A 25,046-nucleotide genomic window follows, 5' to 3' on the forward strand; every position below is an offset into this window, starting at 1 on the left:
TTTTTTTTTAAAGAATCGTGTAGGGATCAGCTTAAAAATGCTTATAGATGGTAGGAACTGGGTAATACACCTAGTAGCGATAATGGAATCAACAAATGAAGAAATTAACTGATACATTTCATGTAGCTGGTAATATATCCATATAAAATAAGAAATTCTTGTTTATCTGAAAATGAACTTGTGTCTGAAATTCTGTAGGAGGGAAGTAGGCCTATATGTGTGGGTAAAGAGATCAAAAATTTTTCTTGCTCATTCCAGATACCTGAGCAATCCTCTTATATTTATACTAATTATTTCTTATCTATTTTTTTTTTGAAGAATTAAAGGGGGAACTCATGTTTCCACAAGTTTTATTTCCAATGCTGATTCAGAGAAAATTGTAGTTCTTGAATCAGCTGATTTGCTGTTGTCATCCTTTCCATCATGAAGAGAAAATCCGGGATGCCCTTTGTTTCCATTGACAAGTAGGCCTACACATCTCAGTGGTTTGTAGTTTGGTGACACTGGCACTATTTTACAAGCCTGATATGAAGTCCTCCAAGACCCATCAAGCAAGCTACACATGTGATGGTCTCGCCCAGCCCCGCAGATGTCTTGAGGTGCCACGAAGCCCAGTCACTGGCATCCCACATGCACCGCACTTCAAGCATTCTTGCACGAAAAGCCGTTACATGAGTAAAGACACGATTTCATCCTCCCCACGAGAGAGGGGTGCGTCTCCGCGCCGTATCATATCGTGTGAGAGCCGAGACCCTTCACTCTGGGGATTGGGTACCTCTCAGAGAATTTGTGTCGGGGGTCAAAAGTCAACTATTTATGACAAATTTCCTCCAGTGCCGGGGCTGGGCCGAGGCCTGCCCAGGCAATGTTTTCGGCCGGATCAATTCATGTGATTGATCCGGCATTTCCAGGGCTCCCCCTAATCCACCTACACAAGGGAGTTCAGGAGGGGTTTCTGTTTGTTGTTTTTTCCTCTCTCCCCTCCTTTTTTTATCTTCTTGCTTTGCTTGTTTTTCTCCTTCTTCCAACTCCTTCTGACAAGTGAAGACCAACGCTGGTTACAAAACATGCCGCTCATTTATGTCGTCATCCCGACAACATTTCAAGTATTTGCTGTTGTACGTACATAGATGGAGTTTAAATTTGTGGTCACGAGTCTTCCAGTTCAATGTTATGCAAAAGCAATGTTCACAGCAAACTTCTTTAGTGCTGATGTGATATGTGACTAGCAATCTAGCATAATGGAACAAGTTGTGGCCAGGAATATCACCTTCAGAAGCAATGATCTAAAGACACAGATATGTCAGAACATATTATCCTTACATCCACCCACTGACATTCCTAAAGTGTAATTTTAAAGTGTTACATCTCCACTTGTTTCACATCTTGGTCATATTTCATCCACACATCCTGTTACACACAGTCATGAATCTACATCAGGTGTGATAATTCATCTTTTCTTGATATTATTTCTAACTACAATAGTTTTCATGAATCATAAATAACATTCAATACCAGCAGTTATTCTTTCTGCCATTAGCTCTGAATACTTGTACTATTATTATTTCTGTTTTTTCTCTCAAACTGCACCGTCATTATTCTATTTAGTTGCAATAACATTGTCATACAGGTTTGCAATTCTTAACCTGTTGACGACGTTTGCTTCCCATAGATACTTGCCCGAGTATACTCAGGACTCGTCCTCAATTAGTGTAATAGAAAGCTTTGTATTCTTTGCTGACTTCGATGAAGTGTATGAAGGTACACTGATTCCTTTAACTGTTGATTTTGTTATTGCTTGACGTTGTTGTTGTTGTGTCTTTTTTTGGGGGGGGGGGGGGGAGGGACTGTCTAGAATAAAATTCTCCAAATTGAACATCACTATGGACAGAACTTGCTAGTTCTTTAAAGGACTAAAACATAAAAGTTCCTAGTTGCAGAAGGCTTTAGCAATACTTAACAGACATTTCATTACCTGTTTTTCTTTCTCGTATTCGTATCTGATCTTCCTCAACAGTCCTCATTCACACATAACAGTTCCTCAGAGGTAATTCTTTGTTGTTGCTTTTTTTTTAATCAAAGCTTGATCGTGCAATTTCTCAAACAAATCAAGGTTTTACGCATCACAGTACACAGCTGGACATGTTGAATACTATAGATGCCAAATATTTTGTAGACATAATATTTCATAAATCGCGGAATTGTGAGACAATTATGTTGGTGGTTGAATTCATTATTGGGAACGTGAATATCATGTAGTAGGCTATGCAGCTGGGTGAAGCTAATGCCTGCTCAAATTGCATATACATTGCTCTCATACTTAGTACCAGTGAAATTAATATTTTGGTTGGTTGGTAAATTCATGCATTTCTGGCACTTAAAAAATTCATGCAATAATTTCAGAGTCTTGTACTGAAAGGGCTAATTATGGGTCTGAAGGGGAGACTACCAAAACTCTACCTTCACATGCATGTCACACGATATGTTTATGGAGACAGGTGTTCATTAGATTGGGAATTTTGGAGTATTATTTCATTTTGGGATTGGTTTTCCAAAAATTAATACATAGGGCTTTTAAAGGTGACCTTGTTTTCTGGGTTGTGATTGGCATTCCTCTGCAGCCAGACCAATAGAGCCAAGGGGTACCAGTCTGAGCAAAATGTAAACCATGTGTCATGTTCCACCCACCAACCTTACTCTTTCTCCATTTCCACCTACACACACCTCATAGGCAACTTTACTCCACGGGTTCCTCTGCCCACTTTCATAGTTCATTACTTTCCTTCGCATGAATGCATACGCATACACACACACGCACACACACACACACAAGCGCGCACACACACACACACACACACACACACACACACACACACACACAATTTAAAGCGATGCCCTATTCCATGTTCGAGTCAACCGGTATCACAGCGAGTCACGTGACTGGACGAAAGGTTTAAAGAAACTTACAGTTTGTGCAGAAAAGGTTGAGAATGACACAAGGAACAGATGATTACATTTTGGTAGTTATTACGGAATCTTTATGGATTTTATGAAGGATTTTCGATATTTCTGCTGGTAGGGTCAATAAACTTGGTAGTTCAAGCTGCACATTTGAGGTTTGCATACGCGCACTATGGTGCATGCTCTAGTTTCTGCTAGGACGAGGCACGCCGCGCAGCTGGAAGTTGATGTAACAAAAGGCTTCTACATTATGTATATTGGGAATTTTGGCAATTTTCAGTGTGCATACGTATGGGTGGAAATCACTGATCTCATTTCGGGAACAAAATCAGTCGTGGAAATGAGCTGCTTGGCGGAGGTCTGTGCTCTCAGAGTGCTTCTCTAGTTATGTATTTAATATTCAAATACATTCGCCTAAAAAGACTAGTCTGAAGAAATAAGTATAAATCACTTGGAGACTTGTGAAGTCATGATATCATCACCTCAACTCACTTGCAACTGATGAGGTTCTGACAGATGAAACTGTTTGCTGGAGAATTACACATGAAATCATAATAACCCAAGCCCTTTTGTTCAATTTTTAATGGAAATTTCAAATGTTCTGGTAGTTCAGATTTTTTTCACTCCCTTCACCAATGTCGATGTGAACATGTGGTAATGTTTCCCTTTGAAGATCCAGTTTCTACCAAGAGAAGATGAAGGACGCTCTGTCTTCAATAATGTGCAAAGAGCAAACTTGCACTTTCTTTACACCATGCAGAAGAGAGGACAGTCAACCCTATAAAACGTGTTCTGACATACAAATTCAGGAAACAAACAGGGGACAAAATTACATCAGTTGAAAGATGACATTGGCATCAGAAAAGCACTTAATACCAAAATTTCAACTTAGCATCCCTAGAGAAAAATTGGTGGATTTTTTTTCTTAAAAAAAGAGAGAATAATATAAGGTTCAAAGTAAGCTGTAAGAGGTGTGAGCATAACATAAATTTTTCAATAATCCCAACAGCTGACTAAAAGTTATAAGTTTCATTAAAAGTGATAATATGCAAAATAACAGAATTGGATAAACTGTGCATATGAGTTCTTTATAGCATAAAAATATGAATCCATAGGGTAATTTGTCCAGCATACAAAGTATGCAATGTTTTTTCCCCACATTGAGTACTTAGTTCTGTTTTCCAGGCTTCAGCAATATTCTGTACTGTTCAATTATACTCATACAATATCACAAAGCAGTTCAATGAGAAAATTTTCTCTCCAGGAGATGCCTTTCAAACGCTGGACACTGGAACTATGTATGCAATTTAAAGGGAAATGAATTCCGATTAAATATTTCAAAATAATATTTGGTAGGATTATGGTTTCCCATAGAAGGTCATTAATTGGCCTAGTAATGTGCACATCAAACCTTTTTGTTAATTTCATGGATGTTGTTGTCAATTTTCTCTCATCAATGTATGCTCTAAGAGAGAGAATTAATAAAGCTTTTAGCAATTAGTATGGAAAAGAGCCATTTTTACTCCCCACTTCTCAGAAAATTGAAATGTCAGGCCCTTCTTTCCATCAGCGCCTCTCCCACACACACACACACACATGTATACACACAAGCCATCCCATTCACCGCATACGAAGACTGACAGGCCCTATGCCACTGGATGTCGTTAGGCCGCAGCATCCAGGACTGCAAAACAAATTGGCGTGGAGTACGGCAGCAAATTGTGCACTCTGGCAACCCCTCACGGAACTCTGCAACTCGAAGAGTTCATTTGCACCTGAGGTACGCCAAACCTGGACTTGCTACGTGGGTATTAAAAGGTCATCATTTGGACAAACAACTACATATTTGCCCCACTGTTGCTGAGCTACAAATGCACTCTACTTTGTCATGCGTCCGCACTGTTTCCCCCGTCAATCAGTCCAGAAACCTAATTGCAACACCAGAGCAGGAATCTGTGCAAACTACGCTGTACATGGACTGCTATTAGTATACCACAAACATACAGTGATAATCTTTTTTTTTTTCTTTTCATACATAACTACACTGTACAAAAGGCAGTTTGCTTTTTTTTCTCTCATGTAGCTAATCACAATCATTAATTTACACAGGAAGTCAGAATTCTAATTTAAAAAAATATGGGCTAATAAAAGGGATACAAATGCTTTTTTATATTCAATGTTCACGACAGTATTGAAACATTGTCATGTTTCATTTAGCAAGTGTTTGATACAATGTGAATGTTTAGTCTCTAGAGACAACTGGAGAACAAATGAAGATAATCTGATTTCCTTCTCTCTACGATGGAGATTTACAAATGGCCAAGCATAACAGTGAACACTGTGATATGTATCATCTACAGTACATGCCAAATATTTCAAAAGTTTGTATTTTTGTGAATTTTGCAAGTCAGGTGCTATTTGCAAATTTAAAAACACAGCAAAAAAATTAACTCTGATTCCAACATGAATGTGATGTGGGCGCATACATTTCTCCATTGAGTACTGTAGTCCACAATCACAAATTTAACCACTCGCAAAATTGTTGGGATGTCCTGATTGTGAAAAATTAGACTCTGGGTTAGGTTTGGTAAGTTCTTCTTCTTTCACTGATGAGAAGTAGGCAACTAGCCTGTGGTTTGCTTGGAACCATCGCAAAGGGAAAGGGGTTCATTAGCCTACATGAAGACAGTGTAAAACATTGCAATAGCATGTAGAATCAGGAATAATGATAAGGCAATAGCAAGGCAACAGTAAATGAAATAGGAACTGAACCAAATGATAAAGATTACAGCCTCATAACTGTCTGACTTACAAGTAGTAGCAATCTTCTTTCTGTTCCCTGGCCTTTTGATTGTTATATTCACTATCTCAGTCATGTTAGCTATGCAATTTTGCATCTTTCGTGATTTACCATCACACCGCTATGCCTTCCACTAAACCATTATTTTAGCAAGACATTTGAATCTTTTGTTGTTGTTGTTGTTGTATGTAATACATTTGATGGAGCTCACAGGCTGCAAAGGTAGTTTTTTTTAATAGTACGTCAGGAGTGATTTTCTCCTTTTCCGCAGTGGAAGCAGACAGCATCCCTGACCTTGGGTTCCCCTCCCGTTTCTCCCCAGCTTGGAAAGGTGGAGTTATCCGCGCGGTCCCACCCGGTTCCATCCACTGGGCCTTTCCGAACATGCGCTAAACTCATCAACCGCCCTAGCTGGGTCACGGGGAGTCAAGCGAGCCAGAGGTGAGGGGGGAAAAGTGCTGCATGTTGCCTTGCAGGCTGCTGCATCACAACTTCCATTGCGAACGTACAATAAGTCTCATTCCCTCTTAGCATTATACTAATAAAGCCTATTTACAAATTTCTCTCCCAAAGTACTCTTATGCAGTTTTTGTCTATGATTTCAAATATCATAACACAAATATAGGATAGGACGGTTGCTAACCTCTGCAGACCAAATCTATAGACCTACTAATATTCAGTATTCATTTATATGATTTGAAGGCACACACAAAAAAGGAAAATATATTTTGGTTCAGACATGGGAAAATTGCTCATATTAAGCATGTTTCAACAAATATTCCCTCCCCCCCAAAAAAACCATTTTCAATTAAAAGAAAAAACACAAAATTTTCGTTAAAATTTTGGACCCCCCCCCAAAAAAAAAAAAAACCCCTAAATATCATAAGAACATACAAGCTATCAGCCCTGTCTATATGAACCCTGATCTGTAGGGTTAGACAAGCTTTATAGATGCCAGCACAGGCACACATCATGAGAGAGAGAGATGGAGTGATGGAGAGAAAGGAGGAGGGAGAGAAAGAGTAGGAGGAGAAAGAAGAAAGAGAGAACAAAAAGAGAGACAGAGAGGCAGAGAGAAGGAGGGAGAGAGGAAGAGAATGGCTGCACACTTGCACACACTCTTCACTGCCAACCACGCTCAATCCTGATCCAACCAGATTAACCGATCTCAGGAGGGCTGACCTCAGCCAGGATTGAATCTGTCACAATCGGCTGTACACTGTAGGCCTATAACCTGTACATATCCTAACCACACCAATCCCAACATTAGCTGCCACTTGCCAGCACTCAAAGACTTTGTCCATGATAAAATGGGAGAGGATTGGGGAGAAACCCCAACCATCACACTGTATAGTGCTGTACCCCATTCATACACAAAGTTTGGCCCAGGAGCTGTCCTGAAGCGCTTCAATTTATGCCCCTCTGAGCCCGTTCATACAGAGAATCATCCCACGTGGGAGTGGCTGAGAGGGGCATAACTGTCATGGTGACCTTTTGAATGTGCCGGAACTTCACAACAAGAGACCCCGGGGGTCTCGCACTCACCTGAGTATGAGATTTTCTCCCCCTAGGGATGCTACCTGCCAAGTTTGGTGAAAATTCATCATGGCATTTTCAAGAAAAAGATGAAAATGTACAATTTGGGCCCCATTAGGACCCCTCACCACCCTCCTCACCACCCTCCTCCCCTGGGTCCCAAGGGGGGCACCCTTGACTCCGCCATGAACAAACTTGAAACTACAGTCATCAATGTACTAATTGAAAATTCATAGTATTGAATTAGCTCTACCACTTCTGGTTCTACAGAAGAAGATTTTTTAGGATTCCTTAATTTTGGGGGGGGGGGGGGGGTTTGGGCCCCTCTGGCCCCCCCCCCCCCCAGGTGGGGTATGGTACCCACTTGAACAAATTGAGATCCTATCCCCCTAGGGATGCTACCTGCCAAGTTTGGTGAAAATAGGTCAAGGGGTTCTCAAGAAGAAGATGAAAATGTAAAAAGTTTACGCACGACGGACGACGCACAACAGACGACGGACGACGGACGAAGAGCGATCGCAATGACAAGATTCAAAACATTTCCATACAGGTATGTACAGTAAATTGCAAATGCATGTCTGTCTTTCTGTCTGTCTGTCTCCTCTAATAATAATAATAATAATAATAATAATAATAATAATAATAATAATAATAATAGTGAGACTCTTATAAAGCGCACATTTCTACCTAAAAAAGATACTCAAGGCGCTATCCCTCTCTAGACAGAGAGGGTAGAGGATACAGACATCCCTCTCCATTTCTCTCATCAGTTTTCTTCTCTGTGTACAAAGCCATGTCTTTCCTATCTCATATGGCTTCTAAGTATCTAAATCAGATATTTTTGTGATGTTTTGTTGAAAGTATCATACCCACTGAGTGCTTCTTCTATTTTTTTCCATTTATTTAGTTATATTCTTCTTCCTTCTTTTTTTTTGGGGGGGGGGGGGGGGGTAGTCATTAATGATGTGATTCCTTTTGTGTTCTTTCAAGGTTAGCAATTATACTGTATGACGGTATGGTGATACGTGGTTTGTTTGTATGGGCTGAGCGAGAGCTTGGTGCAAACGCAATTGAAATTGGAAAATGATGACCATCTAAATGTCATGGGAACCAAATAAAACCTTCATTCTGAAGAAGAAGCATTTTCAAATACTTTTCGTATAGGAATTCTAATCAGTCTGTGGTTCTATCTTTTTATACTTTAAGGCATTACAGTACTGCCTGAAGTTTTGCTGGAAGATCAGTACTGTTTTAATAATGCGTATGGATTTCAGAAGCGATGGGCAAAATGATATAAAGGCTGCAAGGATTTCCACCTAAAGCTGGCATAATCATGATCGGGGGGGGGGGGGGGGGGGGGGGAGTGATTCTACATTGTTGCCACTGGTATGAGGGGAGAAGTGGGGTTTTATTGCTCAGAAGCAAAATAGTGGCACAATGCATTCCTCTTTGCCCCTGTGCAAGTCCTTCCTTACAGCATAATTCTAGATCAGTCAAAAGTTAGTCTGATAGGAAAGAGTGAAATTTCTACAAGCAAAACAGTGAAAATTTTAACAAAATTGGATGAACATTGAAGGAAGGTATAAAAGTCTGAACTTTCTCTCATGTCCACAGAACACTTCTTCAACAGTAAATAGGAATATAGAAGTGAGTGAATTGATGATGTCATCACCTCACAACTTGCCATCTGGTTTGCACAAAAATTTTTTTTCCAAATGCAATTATGCCCCAGTCCCTCATCCCAATATCTCTCACTGATCATTATGTTTTAGTTATTCAGTCAGGAATAACATTGTGCTGTGCAATTTCATAGTAGAAAATAGAAAAATTATTTTTGGGGGGTAAATTTTTAGTACATCATCAATGAAAAATGTTTATGTGATGACATCATCAATTCACTTATTTGCATACTCATATCAATTTTTTGAGAACTATTTTGCAAAAAAATTAGCAAAAGTTTTCAATTTTATAACTACCCCGATTTTCATCCGATTTTGACCAATTCTTGCTGTCGTGCTTATAGAGTTTTACTCTTTTCAGACTAATTTTAGACTGGTCTGCAATTCCCCTTTAAGTTCTGATATCCTGGCACATCAATGTGACAGGTTCTCAAGCCGCACTTAGGCTCAAGGTATACTCTATGCCCCACTTTTCTTGTCTCATTCACTTCTGGGCCCCATTTCATAAAGAGTTTATTTGATGACAACTCTTTGCTGGAATGACTATTGTCATGGTAATGACAAGAATATAGCTTCCTGATTGGCTGTTTGCTGTGGAAATTTGTCATTCCAGCAAGAGTTGTCATCCTACAGTAGTAACATCTTTTATGAAATGGGGCCCTGGTGTTTCACCCAATGCCAGCATTCAGCAGTGACATGTGTGTCTACATCTTCAGTAGATCTCTTTGCACCTAACAAGCTGCTAGTACATAACCTCCAGAACATAGTGGAATAGACATGTATTGTGGAGATCCACTCCAACAAAATTACAATGGGATCCTGAAATTCAATTTGTACACAAACAAAACAACTCCCCTACCCTCCACCAGCAAAACCTTTCTTACTGCGAGGATAAATTAATATGAGCTATAATATCTATTTTCTTTTTTCTCTCAGATTAAGTCAAGGAATACTAACGAGAGATGGCTTACAATCCTTACAGAAATCTTTTTTGGTCCTGTTTATGTAATTATCTTTTCTCTTCTCTTTACCATTAACCAGTTGAGGACTAGTCGCGAGTATACTCAGGCAGGTGTCTATGGGAAATGTGTATTGTAGCAAAATCAGTCCGTTCTCAATGGGTTAATCACTTAGAATTTCCGTAAGATAATACATACAAACATTATTCACAAGGAATTTTACATGTGGACCCTGGATAACAGTCTTTGAAAATGATATTTTGCTCGTAAAAATGGCTAATGGTGTTTGGACAATTATTGTGTCCACACACTGCGGAAGTGTCACACCACATGAAGTCACGGATGCTTTACCGCACATCTGCATCCCCTCAATCTGCACATGAGTATGGTTACTAGATCTCACTTCATAAAAAGATGTTAGGACAGCAATCCTGCCGAGGATATCAACTTCTTGTCGGCAACAGCCAATCAAAAATGCGAGGATTCTTGTCATTACCATGACATCCGCCACTGCTGCAAGAGTTGTCATCACAGTCAGCAACCTTGTATGAAATGGAGCCCTGCCCTTTCTCTTGCAATTAGCCACACGCCTGCAATCCGATTGCGAAAACAGGATGTTTACCAGCATTTGAATCATTCGAGTACAAACAGCCATGGAGCAGGGGACTGAGACAAAAACAGACACACAAAAAAAGCTCCCGTCTCGCAAAACATAGCAATATTCAAGAGAAGCCACAGACTAACGAGCTGTTTTGTCAATTGCGACTGATCAACAAGGGACAGTGAACCTACCACATGCCTCCTCATTAACGACAGATTCAAGGTTCGGCTAGCTGCGCTCCAAGATTTATACAGACTTGAAAATCGCAAATTCTGACACATGGTGGAGGAAATTGCAAGAAGTGGGCAGGGAAGAGCTGTCGATATACAAAAATGGGAGAAGACGGGACAAACACAATGCCTTGCTGCTTCACTAATGACTGTAACATGAAGTGTCATTGTCGTGCAATATTTGGAAGTTGCCGAACATTAAAGGGTTCATTCATTTTCAAGGTGCATCAGATTGGTCTTTGCTCTGGGTTTTTTTTATTTCTGTGATAATCGCTGCTACTGTGAAGCAAAATGCATTCAGTTTCAAATCTTTGGTATGATATGACACAGATTGAGGAGACCTGATATATTCAGACTGACAAATAAATATATCATGTTGCGTTCTGTTTGCACATGGTTTACGATGTCCCTTGATGTCGATGTTTACATGTACCTCTTGGATTTCTTTATGTGCCTTCCCCTTTGGTACTCCCATCCCCTCTCGTCTCTTCTCTCTATACCACTAATAAGCAACGACTGATACTATTTCTGGCCTACCAAATGCCTCTCTTCACATCACGCTTACTACTCTCTTCTCTAGCTCGCAGACTCTCCTCTCTCCCCCAATTCCCTCTTCTCACCGAAGTACAGTTTTGTTACATTATTCAGGGTTTCAGCTAACATTACCTCAACTGCCTACTCCTGTATCTGACTAGATACCACTACATGTAGGTCAGAAATAAAGCCTTATAGTTCTATCAGCTTCGTCCAAATCACAGACAATGGCATGTCAATAATTGAAGTTATGGGATCCGTACTGCTTATTCTAATGCCTTCTTCACGCAATCTTTGAGTGCCTGCGGCCCACTGCAAATAATCAATGAGAAATCCACGAGACTTCATGAGTGTCTTTGGCCCACATACTGTACATCAAAATATTTTCGCAGCATGAAATTTTCACGAATAGGAGCCGAAAGCCTTTTTCGCGGCATGATATTTTCGCGAGTTGCCTCTAACATTAACATTCAATGCATTATTATTATATAGTAAAGAAGAACTTTCCCCTGCATTTTAATTTCACAAATCTTGGCTCTCGCTAAATTCGCGATATTAAAATGCACGCAAACATTCCTCGTTTTACAGCAATTATCAAGAGAGGACAACAAAAGGTACGGTAAAAAGAAAAAGGGGAAAAAAAAAGAAAAAGAACAAAAGTTGCCTATCCTTTACCTTCATCTACGCATAAATCAGAGGTAGACTTTCTGCCGGAGTCAGTCCCTTCCATTTCCTGCACCTCATAATTGGCTAATAGATCAACTTACATCAAGTGGGTCCTTCCATTTTGTGCATCTCTCTTTTTCTCTTCCTTATACATCTCTTAACCCGTTCAGGACGGACTGATTTTGCTACAACATGCATTTCCCATAGACACTCGCCCAAGTATACTTGGGACTAGTCCTCAACAGGTTAAAGAATACTCTTGTATACATACAAAAGAAGCCCAAGACACAAATACACACACACACATACATACATACACACACACATACATACACGCTAATCACAAATACATTCACAAACATACACACACACTAACATATACACATACACACACACACACACACACAAACGGGTATTAAAAACGCACTCAAATACATTCATAAAGGGTAGAATACAGTGTATGCATACACACACACACATACACACACACACACACACACACACACACACACACACACACACACACACACACACACACAATTCAGCACAAACCGCCTCTGTATTATCCCTGGTTTTATTGGCTACATACCTCCTCCGTGTATGCTGATGGTCAGTGTCCCATTCACAATGGTGCATCCCTTCATGCCCGCAGCATCCTCTACCGACTGGATGGTCTTGCTTCTGCAAACTGCACATGAAATGGTGAATGTAAATGGAGTAAAGGAAGAGGGCAGAAAGACAACAACAACAACAAAAGGGGGGGAGAAATACCACTGAGCTAAATCTTTGTTTCAAACTTTTTTTATTCTGTACTGGCTGTGTAATTCCTCCCCCCCCCCCCCCACCCAAAAAAAAAGAAGAAGAAGAAAAAAGAAACACAAACAACAAATAATGTCGACAAACCCAAAGTCAATAACTAACATGAAATGTTTGGAACATAAAATATCTTCTCTGAACGATACACTGCCATATCTCAACTTGAAGTAACAAAGGGGGAAAAAAAAAGAAGACAGTTCTACTTTTCTTTTCTCAGACAAGGGTATGCTGTCACTGTATACAGATAACTTCATGTTGACATATGAAGCCACTGAATGGGAAGCACAGGAATTGAATTCATAGAACAAAACATTTCTTTTTTAAGTTTGCCAAAGTGTAGCTCTTTGTGGAGATCACAAAACAATGAATAAAAAAATACTACCTTTTTTCACTATTAACTAGAAATGTCGCTATGGCGACTGGTATGCCTCCGCCATAATGCATGATTCTCCTAATAGGTCTAGATAGTACATGTGGGCAATGTGTGATTACATTTTCACAAAATTGGCAAAATATTCAAATGACAAGTTTGTCACAAATGTGTTGAATGTTCACCTTCCTTGACCTAGGTTTAATTGGATGAATAGGAGAGCATGAATTTGGGATTTAAGGATTTTAACTTGACTTTGACTCATTCATACGTTTATGCATTGAGTAATTTTCAAGGTATGGAGAAAAAGTGCAATTTCTGTATTGAATAGTAAATTGTTACCATTTTCATCTGGCCTTTGACCCTAAAATTCATAAGATAATCACTGTCAGGCAGAACATGCATAAATGTGTAGTACGTTTCAAGATAACTTGAGCCACTTCCGAGATATGGAGGAAAAAATTAGTTCAGCACTTTCACTTGATCTTTGAACTTTGACCTTTGAGGCAAAAACAAAAGTAAAAAAACTTTCCAGAGAATCTCTATTAGGTTATACATGCATACATCAAGTGTAAAAAAAAAAAATAAAAAATCCTGCTGGCATTGCATAAACATGAGGGAAATAGTAAAATTTTGAAGTGTTGCCCTTGACCTTTGACCCCTGACCTTTGACCCCATGAACCCTAAATTCTCTAGATAATCACTGCCAGTCAGTATATGTATACATACTATGTTCCACGAAGATACCTTGAACAATTTCCAAGGTACAGAGAAAAAAGGTGAAGCTTTAATATTTTTACTTGACCTTTTGACCTTTGACCTTTGACCTCATGACCCAAACTTTCACCAGAGAATCTTAATAGGGTGATACATGTATACACTAAGTTTCAAGAAAATATCTCCAGGCATTGCATAGATATGGTGGAAATAGTGAAATTTTATGTATTTGACCTTGACCTTTTGACCTTTGACCTTGAGCATGTGCACCTTGAAGTTGATAGGCAAAACTTCACCCCCTAATACACATACATGCCAAGTTTCATTAGGATACCTCAAAAGATTTTGATAGTTACCCTGTCCAAAAAATTCATTACGGACGGACGGACGGACGGACAACCCGAAAACATAATGCCTCCGGCACCACTTCGTGGCGGAGGCATAAAAAAAATCAACAAAGACATGTTGCAAAAAAAAAAATTTTCTACTATGATTCAGCTCCTGAATGTCTCTTGCATGATGACAAACCTAGTGATTTCAAAATGATATCTACTGAGTAGACAATTTATTGTAATGAACAGGGGCTACAATGTGAAAAAAAAAACCAAACAGTCAGGAGTCTACCTTTTGGACACGTTCCATTGCATGGTAGACAGTGACGAGTGTTGTTTCTATCAGGCATGTAACCGCCAGGACATTCCTGCATGCACCTCTGCTTAAACAGCTTCCATCCTTGGGGGCACTGTTCACTGGTTACGCAGCGACGATTCTTAAACTGTTTGAAAAAAGAAAAAGTTATGTTAGACAAAAAAGTGAGATTGACAAAGTCAGAAAATGATTTGTGATTAAAAAAAAAAAGAACTACACATTTCTGCACATGAGAAGGAGACACCGCACATATCTCAAAATCACAAAAGGCAAGATGTTCTGGGTAAATACACTTGCTTATAGTAAAGCACAATACACATCTGTGAAAACATTGCATTTTCACTGTCCCTTCAAAAAATAATTTACTAATTGACTGGCAATTCACCGTCGGAGCAATTTTCATTCCATCCCAACCCCTTTTATTGCTCCTAGGCAGAAGAAAGGAACGTCAGTACATCATCAGAGCAAACCAGACCAGACAATACGATGATGGCGACCCTCTGGTTGTTCACGTCTAATCTCACACAACGGTCATCACTTGTGACATCGAGATTTCTCTTAATAAACCCTACCACGACCTTGTCCCAGTACAGAGTGCCTCAAAAAAACCAATGATGAAAAAAAAAAAAATCATCTTCAGCTACGGAAACACATCTAATAAACCTTTGCATAAGCACAGCCACATTTTTTTGAAGTAAAAAATATCTCAGATACATACATTAATACACACTTTCTACAAGCATATAAAGAAAGGGACCTCAGCACATAATTAAGAATTTCTTTATTTTGTTCTCCCTCTCTCCAAAATTGGGCATATATTTACGTATCTTTAAAATGCTCATTGCTATTCTATTTAAGCATATTCATGGTTTCAAGCTCACATGCAAACCATTTGTTATCTCGCAGCTAGCAGTTTAGATTAAACATTCAGACAGCCATTTCAACCTCGACTGGCCTTAGTTAAAGAGCTGAGGGCTGAAACTCAAAAATCACTTGAGATTTAATTAGATGAACGAGGTAGAAATGGCTGCATAGTCTCTGTCTTTGCCGTCATTGTTGTCGTTGTTTCTTTCCCCCCTCCAGTCTGACATGCTAATCTCGAAAGCCACTCAAGAGGCCCCAAATGCTGCAATTTGTGCTACGGACAAAATCAATCGCCGACTGCTTGCCCTCACATTGGGCTCCCAGCGAGAGAGAGAGAGAGAGAGAGAGAGAGAGAGAGAGAGCGTGCCAAATGAGAGACACGTCCCATTCATTCACGGCATCCTCCTCCAGCACAACTGACACAGAGGTTGTGGATGAGGAAAATGGAGCACAGACCAAACACAAAACCCCAAAAAGAATATAACAGAGTGTGTTTTCTGGTGTTTTGGGGTTTTTTTTGTTTGTTCTTCATTTTGTTTTGTTTTTTTGTTTTTTAGACACATCAGCATGACAGGAGATTTCCACTGCTGGAAGGGGAGATCTATTTACTGCAGGTATCTAATTCAAAGGACAGACTTAGAATTGCTCCGTCATGTCCCAGAAAAGGGAAAGTCCCCAAAACAGTTTGCAACAAACACGCAGCTTGGACATGATGATGTAAATTTTACAGCGTGATGAGAAGAAATGGATATCGTCCCTGGGGTGGTGACAAAACCTTATATCTCAAATATAATGAATTTTTAGGAGAGCAAAAAACTTGTTCTTTTCTGCAACATTTTTGCAAAATAACATGAATGTTGAAAATCAAATGATGTAGTTGTTGCTGTTGTTTTTTTGGGGGGGATTACATTTAATAATCATTGTAACGTTGAAGACTTATATCAGTACTTTTTTTATTCAATATTGAAATGGGCAGGTTTTTTCACAAAATTAAAGGTATCATTCACCACTGGGGCAGTGACTTAAAAATTATTTGAGTTATCACATTTGATGCATATTTGAAGGTCAGATGTATCACAAAACATCCTACCATATAAAGATTTTGTAATAATGTCTAAAATATAAAGAGAAATCACTGTTTTTCTCAATAAACCATAACTGTAGAGGGTTAATTCTAGAATCTATTTCATTATAACTATTATTCACATTTTGTATATTTAACAATATATAACACTGATTATACTGATTAACATTTTTAGACTGGTTGTTTCTATCCCTAACTCACATCTTAGAACTTTAGATCGTGAAGCACTAAAGCTGGGCCTTTGTTTCATATGCAAATGGTAAATAATGGCTTGAATTTTTGTAATGTTTCAAAACACAAATCAGTATTTAGGTGTTCACTACTTTTTTAGTATGTGCTAATTGAGAAACCATGTCTTGTCACCTCCGGGATGATATGCTGACGGGGTATTCTTGAAATCTACAATATTGTTATGAATATGGCACTGTGTGGACATCATGCTGTGTGGCAGACTTCACAATTCCCTTCACTCTTGATAATTTCCCCAAACTGTGTCACTGAATGGCATTCTTACTTAGGAGAAAAATAGCACCAAAGTGGACCTACATTGTCTTTTATTACAGCTGCTGGAAACTACAGTATTCAAATGTGTCTTTAATACAAAGTTGGTCTCCTAAATGACCAAAGCCTATCTCATGATAGCATCACCACTTTAATCTCAGATAATTCTGTGTCAATGTAGCAAAGCTCCTATAATGACAAAGAACAGCATTTCAAAGACCTCTGTCATATCCATCAAAATATAACAAGGAGCCACGGTTCTCCTGCATTTTTTCCAAGTTGTTATACTTCTGTGAATAAAGAACAACTAGTACCAGAAAGTATATTTGTTTAATGTGATTTTTTTTTTTTCAGGCAGGTATTAAGGATGATAAAACAAGTTATCATGTAACTAAAATGATATGGAACTTTTCCCATGTTGAAGTAAAGTGAATAAAATCATTCAATTAGTCACAGTAAGCTCTTCATCCTTTGAATGTGATGTACATGTAACTATTGAGAGAAATCACTTTAAACCTGCTTCGCATATACAGTCAAACCTGTCAATAGCAGCCACCCAAGGGAGATGAAAAAAAAAGAAGTAGCCATTATAGACAGGTGGCCACTATAGGTAAGGTCATTAACATGGCATTTCGGGGGGGGGGGGGGGAAATTGTAACTGTTTTTAGTGGCCATATACGGCAGACGGCTGCTATAGACAGGTGGCTGCTATAAACAGGTGACACTAAGGCAGGTTTGACTGTTATAGTTATGCTATTCCCACTAACTCTCTTGCTGATATTCTGTTTAAGGGTTAAGAGATTTTATATGAACTGGTAATTAAGTGGAAGAAGAAAAAAGATGGTATTTCAATGCAATATTTTTCTACAGACAAAAGAGATACTGTGAAACCAGAATTTTCACAGTACAAGGAGTGGGCAAAAAGGGATCAAAGGAGCTAGCAAACATAGCAAAAAAGGGAACATTTTGGGTGTTCACTGCAGGAAATGGGACATTAGAACTAAAACATTATGGCAGATAGAGAAATATGGCCGGACCTGGGGACAATGGGACCCAGTAACAGTAACATGGGGTCATGGGAAAACAGGAACTGTGTGCAGCAGGAAAAAGAACATGAAAAATAGGAATCATGGGGATAGGGAGCAACATGACATGACCTGGAAGTAAATGGGGCCTGGGAACATGGGGTCATGGGAAAACAGGGACTTTACACTGCAGGAAATGGGACATGAAATCTAGGAACCATGGGGATAGCGAAAGACGTGGCTGGGCCTAATATAAGAGCTATGGACCCAAAACGGGGTCATGGGAAAACCAGGACTGTGCCGTGAAGGAAACAGAACATGAACAATCATTCATGGTTACAGAGAGAGATAGGACAGAACCTGAAAGAAAAGGGGCTTTGGAACATGGGTCATGGGAAAACAGGGACTGTGCATTACTCTACAGGAAACAGAACATGAAAACTAAGAATCATGGGGATAGGAAAAGATCGATGTGGCAGGACCTGGGAGCAATGGGACCCGGGAACATGGGGTCATGGAAAAACTGGTGCTGTGCAGTGAAGGAAACAGAATGTGAAAACTAAGTAAGATTCATGGGGACAGATCAAGATTTTGCAGTACCTGGGAGCAATGGGACCCAGGAAAATGGGGTCTTAGGGAATCAGGGACAATAGAACATAATTATGGAGTGGGGCCTGGGAACAAAGAATAGAGATTATAAAGGAAATGCGGAGGGTAATGTCCAAGAATGTCAAGGTCTGGGTTCCTTAAAACCAGAAATCATTTAGAGACTTTGCCCAACATTGCAACAACTAATGCATGTAAACTTTATTCCAAGTAATGAGGTGCATTTTGCTGTAACAGTGGATGGATATCTCATTACTAGTACACAAGAGGGAAAAAAAAAAAGCTGCAGTAAATTCTAATGCATTCCTGAAGTGACTAATTCCCTGGGGAAGAGTGAGTTATATGAAATTTGATTGGAGGGGGGGGGGGTACATTGTACCGCTGACTTCTTCTTGAACATCCAAACAGGAACTACACAACTTCTATCACAAATGGGGTGTAATGAGATCTGATGCAGAGTGGGCATACATCGAAGTGCTTCAAATCCAAGCAGGACATAAAAGAGTTCAGTGGCATTGCAGCTAATACCTTGCCACTGTGCCCTATGCTACACTCTCTCCTGTCCGCATAATGAGCCTGGGGAATTAATCTATATTAGATTATTTTGCCTTTGAAGTCAGAGTTGACCTTCATCCTGAAGTGTGTGTGATTTGGCAAACACTCAATGAAACATTGACTATTTCGACTGGCTGACTGTAGCAGGGGACATGCTCTTTGGATGTGGATTTTCAATTACCAGTAGCCTTTAAAGGTACAATCCCTCTTTTCATATCCGTCCCCACACCTTTATAGAAACGTTCTGCTTTGTGCTTTCTGAAACAGCCATCACTAACGTCAGGACCCATATCTTAAACTTTGTGTCCATGGCTGCCTTTATCTATTAACTTGAGAGAATCACGTTTCAAAACGCATTTGGAATGGTGTTTGCGAACATGGTTTGAAACGCGATTCTCTGGGTGCAGCGTTTATCTAACCATCATACAATCGCGATTCAAGTGATGTCACTGTGCAGCTGCTTTGCGCCGTTCGACCCGGGAAGTAAAGGTCAACTGTGTACCACCAAACATGCCTCATCATTCACACCCAAATAGTGGGCAGAAAACACAACTGGAAACAGCTGGGAGTTGACCTTGAGATATAAATGCGTTTCAAAACGGCGTCGTGTTTATCTACTTGCAGAAAGGCGATCGTGGTCTCAAACGTGTTTCAAAACGCCTTTTGAATGGCATTTCAAATCAGCTTTTCTAAACGCGTTTGAAAACACGGTTGCATTTATCTAACCCCCGAAAATGCCTTATATGCATTTAGGATCGTGATTCTGCCTCAGAAAATATTTTAGATAAACGCATCCCATGTCTAGCAAAAAAGTAAAGAAAAAAAAAGATGAAAATAAAATCAAAGATAAGACAAAGATAGGAGGACTTCTTTCTTAGTCTCTTGAGTGTGTCATTTCTGCAGTCACTTTCATATAAACACTGCATGAATTTGACTATGACGTGCATGCACACTGTCTAAGTTGTCCTTGACCTTATATGCCATAAGCCCCTTCTCTGTTTTAATATATGACTGTAATGCCCTACTGGTCTTTAACCCTTCCACTATGGAAGCTCATTGCCTGAAGAAGAGTTGAGTAAACTGCTGCTAAAAATGATTATAAAATGGGTTCAAGAATGTAGCCAATTGGAAGCGCTGAAATGAGTCACGTGTGCGTGCATTATTTTCTTCAGGTAAGCACTAAGAAGAGTCTCTCTTCCACCTCCCTGGCCTGACGTACGTCACAATGTTTTACACTAGCAGTGCGCACTCAATCAGTTGTTACAAGTGCGTCACGCGCTACTATACGCGCTGTCAATCCTGTAAACAACTTCTAGTTCGGGCCGCGGGCTGCCACAACAGCCGGCGGCCTTTCTTGTGCATAACAGTACATAGCGTACGTACGTACAGTACTTAGTGTGCGGGATTTCCGAGTGCGACGTGCGTAAATGTTTGGGACGAACATCTTCGGACATCTTGACTTTTGAGCGAGTGCTACATGTAGCTGACTGGTATTGACCCACAAAGGTACGTGAATAATGCTGTTAGTTTTCGACCCATTTTATAAAACTAATGATGCACAGGATTATTTCGTGGCGTTAGTGAAGTGCGCCTCGTGCATGTCGCACCATTGTCAATACTCTCGAGCGCGCCGCACCTTCACTAACACACTCTATCCTGTGCATCATTAGTATAATATCTCAGGGGATACCATCTTGATATCTGATTTGCCTATATCCCTTCTGCGCAAAAAATGGCATATTTTACGAACAAATATTCCAGTGAAACACTAATTCCCGTGATGTTTCAAAGCAAGATATTTCTTGGCTTTGCAGACATTCTTGGACATTCTTTGATACAAAATTAATCACATCATCCACAAACATAATGAATGTACGAGTGTATGAAAGGACCAAAAATACAGCCTCGAAAAAAGGAGGGCTGAGTACCTCGTAGGTTCCAATGGGGCACCTGGCCAAGCATCTTCCCTCGTACAAGAAGTGTCTGCAGGCAATGCAGTTGCTATCCAGGGGCCCACTGCAGCCTCCAATACACTGTTCATGGCAGCACTGCTTGCTGGACAAGCAGGATCGTGGGCAGCTCACTGGACACACTGTAACAAAAAAAGAGAGGGGGAGGGGGAGAAGAGGGTTACAATCAGATGTCTTTCTCATATAGGAGAGATTGCCAACATAATTTTGAGTATTCCTCCTGATTTCAAGCATTTCTGAGTAATACAGCAAGTATATTTACAGATACTGTGTACTTGGCTTTGAGCAAACATAATAAGACAGCTCTTCACATTATCAATTGCAAGGCACTTTAATATCGAAAGCAAGTGTCAGTATATGGTGTTTAACTTCATAAATCAGAATCACTGCTAAAATATTACTTCAGTCATTTCCAAAGGCTTACTGAGGCTTTAATTGTAAAAGCGAGCATCGTTTCATCATGCAGAATTTGGCAGTTACTCGTGATATAGGGCCTACTGTAAAAGTGTAATTTTTCGTATGAGTATTTTTTTGCACTAAATCGGGTAAGATATCGCATGTTTTGAATTTCACAGAATCCAAACTTAAAGGACAAGTTCACCCTCATAAACAAAAGGATTGAGAAAATGCAACAATATTAGTAGAACACATCAGTGAAAGTTTGAGGAAAATTGGACAATCGATGCAAAAGTTATGAATTTTTAAAATTTTTGTGTTGGATGGAACCGCTGGATGAGGAGACTACTACAGCTTGTGAGTCATATGCGTACAACAGTATAAAGAAAATATAAAAGAAAATTCAACATATTTTCACTTTTTTCGCATAATAAAAGTGCAATTGACTTGCCTCTTTCTAAAGGCAGGGGGAATAATATTACCCATAACATTTATCGGTAACGAGTCAGGGGAATGTGTACTTTTTTCAAAAGATGGAATTTTGTGAAATTCTCTTTATATTTTCCTTACATTGTTGTACGCATGTGACATCTAAGTTATTCATACACTGCAGTAGTCTTCTCATCCAGCGGGTACTGCAAAAAAACTTTAAAAATTCATAACTTTTGAACGGATTGTCTGATTTTCCTCAAACTTTCAATGATGTGTTCTACTAATATTGCTACACTCTCTCAATCCTTATGTTTATGAAGGTGAACTTGTCCTTTAAACTAGTGTTACATGTATTAAACAAGCAAAGAATTTTGCATGCTTTTATTTCCATGTTGGTTTTTGTTGCACAAAATGTGTGAACATGTCCATTTCTACAGTGCAACTTTGTATGCAGCATGTGTTTGCCATTAGACATATATTAGGATCATTTCAAAAGTAAATATTTCAAAATACTCACGGTGCTACATAACTTTTTGAACCAGCTCAGATACTTCTCACTGAGTTAGCCAGATTCTAAGGCTTACTTTTTTATGCTTACTCCTGAATGGAGACTATATTTTCAAACATCGAGAGGGCTACAAATAGACACAGCTCCATCAGAAGACGGAGCTGCAGTTCAGTCGCATCGGAAGCATTGCTTCCTTTGATGCCAGTAACACGACAATCTGATCACATGCACAAATATCAAAGTTCGTGCATTATCTCTGAAAAATCACTGAGCATGGAAGACATAACTGTCTCATTTGGCTTTATTGATTAGCGTCAGAAATCCAGCCGTCTCTGGGTCATGCTAATGGTCGTCATCAATTAGAGGGAATACAAGAGGCAGGTTTTAGGCTCCCAATAGATGGTCGGCGGAATGTAAGAAACCATGACTCTGAATTGGGGAAATGAGATACAGGCAGGCGAATACATCTTTGCAATCAGGAAATCTTTACTTGTAAATTTTGATTCAGAAATATCTTTACTTTCAAATCCTCTACATACAAGCATGTTGTTGTCTCCCAACTTCGACATCTGGAGAAGTTTAACAGCCGCAATTTTGACTTCCAATAGTCTGATTACTGAACCTGCTGATGTATATATAACAAGAAGTGACTGAAATATCTCTAGCCATCATTTTTTTTTTGTTCTTTGTTTTGCTTTCCCACTCTTTTCTTTTGATATGATAAGGACATAGAGCCCGTTTACACCGACTTTTGGGCCGGCCTAAAAGGCGGTGTAAACGCACGCTGGCCCAAATGCGGTACCAAATTTGGACCTGCATTTGGACAAGCTCCGGAGGTTGTCTCGGGCCGGCCCTGGGCCGACCTATTCTCAGTGTAAGCGCACGCTGGCCCAAATGCGGTACCAAATGTGAGTCCCGCTTCCTTTCCGCAGCGATCGTGACGTAATTGCGTAATGTTATGAGTGCTTATATAGTGCATGCTGTCTTGTCTTGTCTTGTCTTGAAGGAGCGGAGAATTCTGTGCTGCAATGTCTCACAATGTTTCATCTCTGTAATTTTTTTTTCCTCACTCCAGAAAATTTGTGCATAGGTAAGGATTGTGAGAAACTGTGAAATTGATTTTTGTCGGGTAGTGGCGGCGAATCGATACGATAGAGGTTCGAACACGTTCACAGAATTGTATACGTACACAATACACATTTCCCGCGGGCGCGCTCCAATGAAATCATTGTTCACATGCAGAGCGCCGCTACCGTCAGAATATTCTATATATAGGCCGGCCCAAATTCTCGGTGTAAACGCACACCGAGTACCGCAATTTGGGCCAGCCTAAAAGTGGTCAGGCGGTGTGAACGGGGTCATAGAATCAATCAAATTGAAAAAAGCTTTGCTCGCCCATTCCCCTCTATCAACAGAGTATGTGAGTATCTGCACAAGACAAGATAGTGCAACATTAATGTAAGCAGTAGTCATGGTCCTTATGCCACTACACTTTAAAGGGGTAATACGCCTACAGTTTTGGTTGAGATGGGGCTTCAGGTTTCCAACTCTTTTGTGAGATAATTAAAAAACCTTTAAAAAATTAAAAAATATTAAAGAGCACACATGTCTACAGAGGAATTCAAAGTTTAATTGATGAAAATTGGTTCTGAAATGCCTGAGATATCCAGAAACAAAGACATCCTAATATTACAACCAATTTGTTTTACTTTCTTTTTGGATATCTCAGCTAATTTTCATCAAATATACTTGGAATAGCTTTTAGAATGGTTCGCTCTTTAATATTTCATAAGTGGTTTCTAATTATCTTGCAACAAGTTAAAATCTAAATCCTCCACCTCAATCAAAAGTATACCATCCCTTTAAATGATCTCAAAGTAAATTTAGATTTTTTTTCCCATATACTATCCTTAACTGCAGAATTTAGAGAATATTGTTTGCACAAAACTTTATAATTTCAATGATCACTGATAATGTATGGTTGAGAGTATAACATAAATTTTGCGACAAGTATGATATCTTGTATCTGGTTGTTGCCCAAATGCCCATTTAGGCGGGGGGTGGGGGAGGGGGAGGGGATTATAGTGACATGTAAAACAACAAAAACAACAAAAAACAAACAAACCTCACAAACATTTTTTTAATATTCCATTATCAAAATGACCCCACTTGCACAACAAACTGATATCAATATGTGATGATGAAATACAAATAAATGAACAGTATATTTTTGCCTATTTTTTTTTTATTCCAGAGGTTTAGGTCTAGACTGCCTGATTGCATTGATATTTCAAGTCATTAGTAAAGCTGAAAAAGGATACATATATGTACAAAAAGTAGTTTTACACCATAACATGCCCCTCCTGCTTTAATAAAAAAAAGGATCGGTTCCAATACATTTCAAGTGCATCATTATTGAAATGTGTGGGTGTGTGTAATGGGGGCGACGTCACAATTTTCATCTTCTAGACAGCACACAGATGCTTTATGTAAAACCAGAGTAAGCCATCGCATAAGCTTCATCTTCTCACGACATAAACATCATTAGTATGTCTTTATGCTTGCATCAAGTCCACTTAGGGCAGTTC

At 39.4% G+C, this 25,046-nt stretch overlaps 1 protein-coding gene across 1 annotated transcript in view; it reads right to left on the reverse strand.

Annotated features, from left to right (window-relative positions):
• Positions 1 to 12,497: 12,497 nt before the first annotated feature.
• LOC139742707 (insulin-like peptide receptor) overlaps positions 12,498 to 25,046 on the reverse strand; it is a 122,585-nt gene continuing 110,036 nt past the window's right edge. Inside the window, exons 3-5 of the mRNA XM_071653233.1 lie at positions 21,081 to 21,244; positions 14,494 to 14,644; positions 12,498 to 12,654 (exon numbers count right to left, since the gene is read on the reverse strand). Coding sequence (XP_071509334.1) covers positions 12,548 to 12,654; positions 14,494 to 14,644; positions 21,081 to 21,244 — 422 coding nt within the window. The 3' untranslated portion in view covers positions 12,498 to 12,547. The remainder of the gene's footprint in view (positions 12,655 to 14,493; positions 14,645 to 21,080; positions 21,245 to 25,046) is intronic.

This window comes from Diadema antillarum, unplaced genomic scaffold (assembly GCF_040938485.1).
Source record: "Diadema antillarum isolate AM-2024a unplaced genomic scaffold, OU_Dant_1.0 seq00001016_RagTag, whole genome shotgun sequence".
NCBI lineage: Eukaryota > Metazoa > Echinodermata > Echinoidea > Diadematoida > Diadematidae > Diadema > Diadema antillarum.